General features: G+C 46.4%; 1 protein-coding gene across 1 annotated transcript in view; it reads right to left on the bottom strand.

Annotated features, from left to right (window-relative positions):
* The window catches only part of Rfx4 (regulatory factor X4), a 151,209-nt gene that overhangs the window by 118,204 nt on the left and 22,060 nt on the right, over nucleotides 1–10,945 (bottom strand). The window contains exon 2 of the mRNA XM_005358245.2: nucleotides 6,862–6,948. Coding sequence (XP_005358302.1) covers nucleotides 6,862–6,948 — 87 coding nt within the window. The remainder of the gene's footprint in view (nucleotides 1–6,861; nucleotides 6,949–10,945) is intronic.

Genomic DNA, 10,945 nt, shown 5'->3' with positions numbered 1-10,945 from the left:
AGACCAGCCTGGTCTACAAGAGAAGGCCAGGAGAATAAATTCAACAGCAGCAGGAAAACAGCACACTGCATTCAAAGAAATGATGATTACTCTACAGTCTTATTCCCAGAGACATTTTTTGTGTGTATTTAGAAGATAATTGAATGTCAATTTTAATGTGTTGACAGGAAAATCAAAAGTCCAATTCCCTCACCAACCTAGAATTTTATACCCAGCAGAAGTAGCCTTTAGAAATACAGGCTAATAAAAACACCTGACATGGCATGTACCACCCTGTACTGAACTGCAAGCGTCAGAAAAACAATTTCTTCATGCAAACGTGAAAAATAAACTCAAAAGTACTGACAGAAATAAAGAATATGCCAATCACCAAAAATAAATACTAACCACTGAAAACAACAATATCTGGTGTTGTGTGGGTGTTGGACACAGTTAGACCAAACATACTCGAGTGAGAGCTTGGGAGGTCAGAATGAGGTCACAGGACTAAACTCAGGGTGGTGCTCCTGTGCTGAGCATGAAGAGGAAAGTGGAAATCCATTGCAGACATAGCAGGACAACTGCAACCCCAAGATTTCCACTCTGTTGTGTGTGTGTCCAGGTTTGTGTGGTTGTGTGCACATGTGTGTGGTGGTCTGAGCTTGACACTGGTGTCTTCCTCAATCACTCTCCACATATTTTCTGAGACAAGGTCTCTTACTTGTATGGCTGGGCACCCCGGGAGCCCTGGGGCACTCCTGTCTCTGCCCTCAACACGGAGTACTGCTGATGTGTCCACATCACTCTTGATAAGTGTGCTAAGGTCAAACCCAGTTTCCTTGTGTAGTCAAGTACTTTAACCACTGAGCCATCTCTCCAGACCAGGATTTTCTCTCTAAAAAATGTCTACTTTGAAAATGAGCCAAGGAAAGCATCTTAAATAAGCATTCCATAACATTGCATCCTTCCCCCCCCCCAAAAAAAAAACTAAAAAGAAAGAATGAAGGAATAAGGACACACGGTTCAATCTTAAGAGAGAAAGAAAAGGCAACACTAAGTATGTTGATAACACCACCAATGAAGTGAAGAGTAAATCTTCAATGAAATAAAGATTAACAACAACATGTTTTAAAGTTGTAGGAAAAAAAACAGCCTTGGGGCAACCAGGTGGCAGAGGGTTTGCTTATCACACTAAAAGCCTTTGGGGTAACTCCCAGCACCATATAGAACAACAAAACAGTAATGGATAAATAAAAATGCTGTGGATCCCCTGCGGCTGCAGTGGCAGAAGTGACACAGGTCCCCGAGCAGTGGCAGTGGGCCATGTGGCAGCGGGCAGCAAACAGTGGGTCCCAAGAGCAGCCAGTCCCAGGCAGGGACAGCACTGTTACCCAAGTGGCTGCAGGAGGCCATGAGGAGACAGACAGATAGGCAAGCCATGCAGAGTTAGGTTGGATATTTATTTAGTGGGTTATGGAGGGGAAAGAAGGGGAGAAGAGCAGAGAGGCAGAGAGAGAGAGAAAGAGAGAGAAGGGAGAGATGGATGAGACAGAGAGAGAGAGAGAGAGAGAGAGAGAGAGAGAGAGAGGGCAGAAGGGGAGACTTGGGAAGAGGCAGAAGCTGCCTCTTTGAGAGGAAGAGACTCAGGCTGGAAGCTGATGATCAGCTTGCCTTGGTGAGGGCAGGAGGGGGCGTGGCTTGTTTCTTAAAGGGACTGGGCAGATCATTACAACCACCACCTTCATGGTAGAGCTGGAGGAGGGGTTCATTAGCAGACAATGTGCCCAGCACATGTGCCACCCTGGGTTTCCTACGAGCACCAAATAAATGACACGGAAAAACCTTAATACTGAATTCAGCAAAATCAGAAAAGAAGAGAAGAGAAAAGAAAAGAAAAGAAAAGAAAAGAAAAAACAGATGAAAAGCATACCATAACAACCCAGAAAGAAGCTGGTGTCGCTGTGGCAAACCTAAGGTAAAATATGTTCGTGGTGACAAAGAAGAAATGTTTGATGATGGGCACTGATGAGAACGAGCTAAAAAAGTAGAAACGAGCAGGTGGCGTTTGCCAAAATAAAGCCTGTGCTGGGACAGGAGGGAGGCGACAGTTTCAAACACTGACATTATACAGAGGTTCTGTGATAGGGTGGACCTAGGGAGGAACTGGGGGCAGAGGAGCAGTTAAGCACAGCCAAATGCTCAGAAAGCCAGCCTCAGAACTGGGAACAAGCCCCAAGTAAGAAGTAGTGACGGAAAACTGAAAACAGGTCGGGTGGTGGACGCAAACACCTTTAGTCCCAGCACTCAGAGGCAGAGGCAGGTGGATCTCTGTGAGTTCAAGGCCAGCCTGGTCTACAGAGTTAGTTCCAGGACAACCAGAGCTACACAGGGAAAGTCTGCCTTGAAAAAAAATAAAACAAAAGGGAGGAAGGAAAAAGGCAGGAAGGCAGGAAGGCAGGAAGGCAGGAAGGCAGGAAGGCAGGAAGGAAGGAAGGAAGGAAGGAAGGAAGGAAGGAAGGCAGGCAGGAAGGAAGAAGACGGAAGGAAAAACTATGGCATACACCTAAACTATGCTTAGAGAAAAACTTTTAACTTTGAATGTACATCTTCAAAAGGCTCAAAATCAATTATCTACCCCCAAACTAGAGAAAGTCAACAAACTAAATTCAAAGGAAGAAAGGAGTAAGTACTAAACACGGGAATAGAAATAAACGCAACAGAGACGGGTGAGCTGAAAGAAGTCATGAAGATACGACAAGAAATTAAATAAAAAAGGGAGAGTCTGGATACATACTGCATTCCTAAGAGATTCTATTGCTGAGATAAACACCATGACCAAAAGCAAGTTGGGGAAGAAAGGGTTTATTTCCCCTTCAACTTATATGGCTGTTATTGAGGGAAGCTGGGCAAGAACCTGCAGGTAGGAACTGAAGGCTGGAGCAAGCCATGGAGGAACACTGCCTACTGGCTTCCTCATTGTGGCTTGTTCAGCCTGCTTCATTATACACCCAGAGTCACGTGCCTGGGGGTGGAGTCATCCACAGTGGGCTGGGCCCTCCCGTATCAATTACCAGTTGAGACTAATTAAGACTTGCAGGCCAGTCTTGTGGAGACAGTTTTTCTACTGTGGTTCCCTCTTCTCAGATAACTCTAGCTAGTGTCAAAAAAGTAGCCAGGACACATAAATGTTAAGACAAGCAATATACATCCTTTAAAAAAAAACAATTTTTGGAGGCTGGAAAGATGGCCCAGTGGTTAAGAGCACTGGTTGTTCTTCCAGAGGACCAGGGTTCCATTCCCAGCACCTGCACGGCAGCTCACAACTGTCTGTAACTCCAGGATCCAACACCCTCACCACAGACATACATACAAGAAAACATCAATAAAATGAAAACACATTCATTAAAAACATTCATTAAAAGTAATAAAGATATGAATAACTTTATACCCACTTAAAATATTTAATCTGACGTTGAACACCCTCCTTCAAAGGAAATTCCTGTAGACTTCTCCCAAATAGTTAAGAACGAAGCCATTCTCTCACAAGCTCTCCAACACAAATGGAGAAATGGAAGCTCTGCATTCCTTTTTGAGGCCTCCACAGGTTTCACAGAGAAACCTGAGAAGGACATTCCAAGCACTAAAAATCACAACCAATAAATGCCATCAACACAGAGGTCTGATCTCTCACTACACAGCAGTCAGGGTAATCCAGAATTACCCTCAAAAAGGTGAGACTTCTGACCAAGGGTGGCTTATTCAAGCAATGCAAAAATTCAACAATCACTATAATCCACTAGTGAAGAGTAAGTAGAAAATAACAATACTGACAGTAACACTAAAAGACACCAATCGCCTGGGAATAAAGACTCCCCACTGAATGTGTAGACCACTTCTGGGGAAAACTGAAGATGACCTAAATATAGAGGCCAAATGAGGTTAAAAATTCAAGATTGCTATGAGGTTGGTTTTTCCAAAATCTTTTGCTGTTGTTTGTTTTTTGAGACAGGGTTTCTCTGTAGCCCTAGCTGCCCTGGAACTCACTCTGTAGACCAGGCCGGCCTAGAGATCTGCCTGCCTCTGTCTTCCTAGTGCTTTGCCGGATTACCCGGCTTGTTTTCCCAAACTTTGAAGAAACACATTTATTTATCTTGATTTGATGTGTGTGTATGCGTGCCTACATGTATGTCCATGTATGTACGTATGAACCACACATGTACTGGTGTCCCAAGAACGCCAGAAGAGGCTTCAGATTCCCCGTAGTGGGAGTCTGCAAGCAGCTGGAGACAGTTTCCAGAACTAAATCCAGGTCATCTGAGTGATGCTCTTAATTACTGAGCCATCTCTTCAGTGCCCTGCCTTCCCAACTTTTTACAGATTTAATGAAATCCTATTTTTTTAACCTTAATAGGTTTTTTTTCCTACATGTAAAATATTACCAGCTGATTATAAAGTCTGCATGGACTTGTAAGAATGTAGATTGTCCAAAATAATGGCAAGGAAGAAAACCGTGAGTCATGGTGATGCCTGTGATACTGGGAAGGCAGATGCAAGAGGATCACAAGTCTGAGACCAAGCTACACACTGAGTTCCAGACTAGCCTTGCCTAAGCAGTAAAATCCTGTCCCCAAAGAAACCAAAATCAAAGGAAAATATTGTGAGGTCTTTGTTAGGAGGCACCACGGCCTATAAAGGTGCAGAAACAAAGACCGCGTGAGACAGACAGACAGAGAGACAGACAGACGGACAGACGGACGGAACAAGAGTGCAGAATATAACTCTGCACCCTGTTAATGGGCAACGGATGGTCTTCTCCAGTAACGGACCTCTGCTTGTAGAAAATTACTAACAAATTTTGATATCTCCTTCACGCTTACATGCAAAACTTCCAGATGGACAGTTGATGCAAAGGTAAAATAATGAAATCCTATATAACAACATATCTTCATAACCTTAAGGCAAGCGAATTTTCTCAACTCAGAAAGTGCTGTGGAGATGGCTCGGTGGGATAAGGCACTTGCCCCATCCTGGGACCCACATGGAGAAAGTTAACTCTTGGAAAATGTTCTCAGGCCTCCACCTGTGTGCAAGACCTACCCCCAACTACGCATGCACAAAATAAATAAATGCTAAAGAAAAACCAACAGTTAAGAAGGCCAAGTCATCTAACATTCACATTAAGAGAATGAGAAGGGGAGTGGGGAGAAGGCTCAGCCAATTAAGTGCTTGCCTTGCAAGCCAGGCGTGGGGAGGGCACTTGGAAACCCAGGGCTGAAGACTGCAGAGAGGGGAGGCTCTCTGGAGCCTGGTGGTTGGCCAGCCAGCCTATTCAGGCAAGTGCTAGGCCAATGAGAGACCCTGTCTCAAAACACAGGGTGGGCTACCCCTTCAGATCACCAGAGGTTGACTTCTGGCCTCCACTCAAGTACATGGACACCCACAAACACATGCATACGTACAGGCACAGACGTGTGCACGCACACAGAGTGGAAAGGCAAGCCACAGATGGAGAGAAGGTATTTACACTACTTTTACCTGGTAAATCCCCCTATATTGGGTATAGGAAGACAACATGATCTAAAAAACACTCAGGAAGAAGACACAAGCAGGCTGTGGAATCCTAAGCATATGTAAGATACGCATTAGGTATCTGAGAAATGTAAATTAAAACCACAGCGATAACAACAGGCATTTGTGTGGACGAACGGATGCAACAAAGGCCGGCAGGAAAGCAGTCACCCGGAAGCCTCTGCTACATCTGGGAATCCACATCGGCTCGGCTACTTCAGAAAGACCTATCTGCTAAAGAGAAGTATACATTTGTCCTGTGACGAACTCAGCAGAAATGAGCGCCTGAATCCACCAAAGACACAGGAATGTTCAGAGCACCAATCTTGCTACAGACCATAAAACATGGAAGAGGCAGGCACATTTCCAGACTCAAAACCATCACACCATAGCACCATAGTCAGACAGAGACACTATCAGGAGAAGAAAACTACAGACCAGCATCTCGCGCACACACTGATGCGAACACACTCAAAATACTGGCGACTAGAACACAGAACACTCTGCACTGACCAAGCTGGATCAGTTATTTGAGGGAGAAGAAGGTACAGCATATAAAGACCACTGTAATTAATACACCACATTAACATAAGAAAGAGGAAAAGCATGTGATCATATCAATTGACACAGAAAAAAAAATCTTGATGAAATTAAACACTTTACAATAAAAAAAAAAAAACTCCAAGAATTAGGAATAGGAAGAAACTACCTCAATATAAGAAAGAGCACACGCTTAAGGAGTCTCCTGGGGGCTGGTGGTGGGGTGGCCCCAGCTTAGCCTTGGAGAACACTGAGCTCAGGCTGCGTCGCTCCCAAAGGAGAAAGCTAGGAGCGACCGACAGGCCTGACTATAAGGCACTCGGGAGGTCACAGCAAAACGACAGGGGTCGATGTGGGAATCTGCATCCTGCAGTTAACTCTAGTTCCCAGCTGAGGGCCACAAGACTTTTCCACTTCCCGACAGCAAAGGCATTTGTTGCTCTAAAGCCCTAAACCTAGAACCCAGCTATGTTAACATTGGGTCAGAGAGTGCTCTCCCCTTCGGGGTCTGCATCTGCACAATTATGGCACCATCTAATGGGAATCTGTGTGGACCAGGCTAGAGACAGGCGTGTAAACAGCAAACAAGGCTCTGCCCTGACCCAGAGTTGCACGCCCACGTGACTGGAGTCCACTCTCTCTGCAGAATATTCCTGATTGGAGCGTGTCTTGTTCCAGGTGGTTTGCCCTAGCCTGGCACACCAGAAGTGTTCTCAGTCCCACCAGGACCCTGGCCCTGTGGGATGCCGCAAAGGAGCGAGGCTCAGCACTTACTTTCATCGTTAGACACAGTCCCCAGAGGTGTGTGGCTGGAATAGCGTTTGCTCTCGCTTTCATTGAGACATCTTTCAATCCAGCTCTCTACAGGAGGAAAAATAAACAGTGAGTCAGAGCGATGCTGTGTGCAGGAGACAGGAGCATAACAAACCCATTAGAGAACACGGCCACGAACCTTCCCACAGGTTGGCCTGGACCAGAAATGGACTGTCCATGTAGCTCTGTGCGCAACACTGCTGCTGAGTTTGCCCATCAGCTAGGAGGCAACATGGCCGTTGCAAGGCCCACTTGAAGATTTCTTGATCCAAATCTACTGATTCTGGGACCTTCGAAGCCCAGTACTGCCAACTAAGGGTCCTCTTTCTCTACACATGGCATGCACTCCGGAGAAGGTTTGTGAACCATAGTCTGATCACCTGGTCATGCTTCGCAAACTTACCTGTCAGTCAGAGAAGCTTTCCTTCAAATAAAGACAAAACCCCAGGGGATCTGGTTGAAGTGGAGGAGGGCAGGGAAGCTGGAGGTCACCTTTGTCAGGTGGTCCCCACAGTATAGTGAGAGCAGAAATCAAAGGTCCCAAGGTATCCATGAAGCACTTTTAAAATCTAAAGGACTCTGGTTTTCTATCCAATTCTAAAAGTTAATTAGGGATCTATTGTTCATAATATAGCATAATGCTTATTTCAATTTCGTTTTTTAAAAGATTTATTTATTTATGTATACAGTACCCTGCCTGCAGGCCAGAAGGGGGCACCAGATCTCATTACAGAGAGGTTATGAGCCACCATGTGGTTGCTGGGAATTGAACTCAGGACCTCTTTAAGAGCAGTCAGTGCTCTTAACCGCTGAGCCATCTCTCCAGCTCCAGTTTATTCCATTTTCTAGAACACCCCCTACTCATCCAGTCATTCAACAACACCCGCCGCCACACACAATCACTCGTGTCCTTTGAACACAGCACAGCCCAAGGCTGTGCTCTCAGAGGGAGGAGTCAAGCACAGGGCCACACCTGTGTTTCCTTGGGCTCCATTTCTTCCGGGATGATCCTTACACGGAGGAAGAAAACTGCAAACAGCTGAACAGAGCCCAGAATAATACACAAAAGTCCTCACCTCAAACGTTCACCTGCTACCTCAAGATTCTCAAAGCTGCACTTCTGCCTGCATGGCTCACCGGCTAGCTGGTGACATCACAATAAGTCACAGTGAGTCAGCTTTGGGACATCAGCTTCCAAAGCCATCTTCAGGCCTTTGGATTTGCACATCCTTAACGATCAGGCTTGTGCCAAACTGTACTGTTGTTAGTTGTTATGATCCTACTATGTGTGTGGGACTGTTTATGAGCCTTGTCTCCCTAAACATAATGTTTCCCACAAATTCTGTATTCTTTATCGTGTGATCTTACATAATGTGGCAATTCTTGGTTATACAGAGTGGACCTAGGGCAGGACTGGCTGCACTCATGGCTATGTGGTTTTCAATACTCTTGCTACTTTCTTCACCTTCTCTCCCTTCCTATTAAATAGTCTCAAAGTACAGCTCATTTTATCCTTGGTGTCAATATGCAACTCATGCTGGTGATGCTCCTGCCTCAGCATCTCATGCCATGTTTGCAGGCATGCACCACCACCCCGACCCTCACTGCCTTCGTAACGTGGAGGCTGGCACGTCCCCCCTCCTCTCTTATCTCATCCAGTTCTCAGAACGGCTCTCTCACATGCAAGGATCTTAGTCTCTGTTTTCCTAGGAAGTGGCTGGGACTTAGAGGAAGGCTCGGTAACTTGAACCCTATTCTTCCGAAGCTGAGGGACAATCCTTAATGAGGACCTTAGGTCACAAGCTGCAGAAGGAAGCTGGGCAGGTGAGCATGCTCCACCAAGTGAGAACCAAGTGAGGGCAAGCAGCAGGGAGAAGGGCTGCATTTTGTTCTGTTTTATAGCGATGTCCCAACCAGCCGTTCTTTTAAAAGCTGCTTCCAAAATTACAGACAAGTTGGGGAAGACATCCAAGGAGAAGAACAAAGGCCAGCTTGTGGAGAGGAAATGGAAATCTGGTGTTTCCGAGCAATCCCGAGGAGTGCAGAAGCTGAAATCACGGAACACAAGGCTCAACCGCACGGCGCGGAAGCCAGACGCTTGTAACATTGCAAAGCTGGGAGGTACAAGGTGGGTGTTTGCTAAACATTACATCCCAGAGCAAATGGGTTTCCAGGACCCTTTCCAGCCTTCTCTGGAAAGTTTTCACTGTGATTTGCTCACTTCTAGCCCTGACACAGTTCCCTGGCAGCACCCATGGCTGACGATGACAGCATCTGTTGCCTTCAAACCACACCACCACATTGGCATCTGCAGCCTGTGAAATGGCTCAGTGAGGCAAGCTCCAGGGTCTGAGCTCAGCTCATTATTATATGCCTAGAACCCTGGCACCGGTGAGGCAAAGATGGCAGATCTCTGGGGCTTGCTGACAAGCCAACCTCATTTACCATGTGACTGTCAAAGACAGTGACACCCTGTTTCAAAAACTAGGTAGACAGTCTACCTGAGGGTCTTGAAGATGTCCTCTGCTCTCTGTAGGAATGCACACACACACACACACACACACATACACACATGTGCACCCACATGCACACACACGTGCACCCACATGCACACACATACACACATGTGCACCAACATGTACACCCACACCCACATGCACACACATACACACATGTGCACCCACATGCACACACACATACACACATGCACACACATACACACATACACACGTGCACACACATGCACACACATGCACACCCACATGTACACACATGCACACATGCACACACATGCACACACACATGTGCACCCACGTGCACGTGAATATTCACACACGCATGTGCACCCACATGCACATGGCTATTCACACACACATGCACGTGTGCACGCACGCACACACACACGCAGAGCAGTGCTATTGCTGCTATTGGTCTGGGCTCATCCCTGATCTTCAGGTAAGGACACATACCTGGCTGCTCGCATGTACACTGAGACACACATCCTCACACACACATATTTTCCTTTTATGAGACTAGGACCCAAGGGAGAGTCTTGCTGTCACTTACTGGATTATACCCAAGTCAGTCCTGTTAACCTTGGGAGGGCCTGTCCCACATTGTTCAAATCGGGACATGGATCACCATGAGCTGGGATCAAAATGAGCTAGGAGTTGTTAAGGGGATGTTTTAAGGCTGTGGAGACGGTTCAGTGGGTGAAGTGCTTTGTTGAGAAAGCACGAGACCCGGAGTTCAGATTGCTAACATCTATGTAAGAAGTTGGGCCTGACGGCATGCCTGTCATCCCAGGGCTGGGGAGCCAAAGAAAGGGCGCTCCCTGGGGCCAAATCAGTGAGATCCAGGTTTAATAAGAGACACTATCTCAAAAATGAAGGTTTGGAGCCTCTGGCATGCACATCCACACTCCACCCCCAAAGAGGAAGGAGAGAGAGGGTCAGCACACTTTGAGGTAAGAAAGCTAAAACTTAGAGCAACTGCTTTGACAATTTGTCAAAGTCACCCAGCTGGTGGAGGACAGGGCCAGCACCCAAAGGTTGTAACCTCAGTACCCCAAGTGTGGGCTGAGCCTCCTCTTCCTCCTACAAAGCCACGTGGAACCCAGACAGTGCCAGGGCTGCAGCCTCAAGCACAACCTAATTTGTGTCAGAATGCTCGCTAACACTCTACCTACACATGACAATTTTTGCTAAATCTGCTTCCCTACTTCCTTGTCAGCCTTTGCCATGCGTGGCAGGCTTCAGTTCAGAGCTCAAACAACTCGGGAATGAAGTCCATTTGGCTTTTTCTTCAGAATCCCCATCAGACTCAAGCACAGAGTGCCTGGCCTCACCTCAACACATGCCACATTACTGCCAGAAGATGTCAAAGAATGTGTAGCTTTTAAGCACATCTTTCCACATAGCTGCAGGATTCCCTAGTCATCTTCATCGTGGAGGCCGTGAAAAGCACAGCACATCAAAGGCCCTTTCCCAACTTAGAAAAGGCAAAATTCAACAAGCATCCTTTTGTGATGTGAGACACTGTGTTA

This window comes from Microtus ochrogaster, chromosome 24 (genome assembly GCF_000317375.1).
Source record: "Microtus ochrogaster isolate Prairie Vole_2 chromosome 24, MicOch1.0, whole genome shotgun sequence".
NCBI classification, from domain to species: Eukaryota; Metazoa; Chordata; class Mammalia; order Rodentia; family Cricetidae; genus Microtus; species Microtus ochrogaster.
The sequence above is the reverse complement of the archived record's forward strand: the minus strand, read 5'-3'. Positions and strand labels throughout refer to the sequence as shown.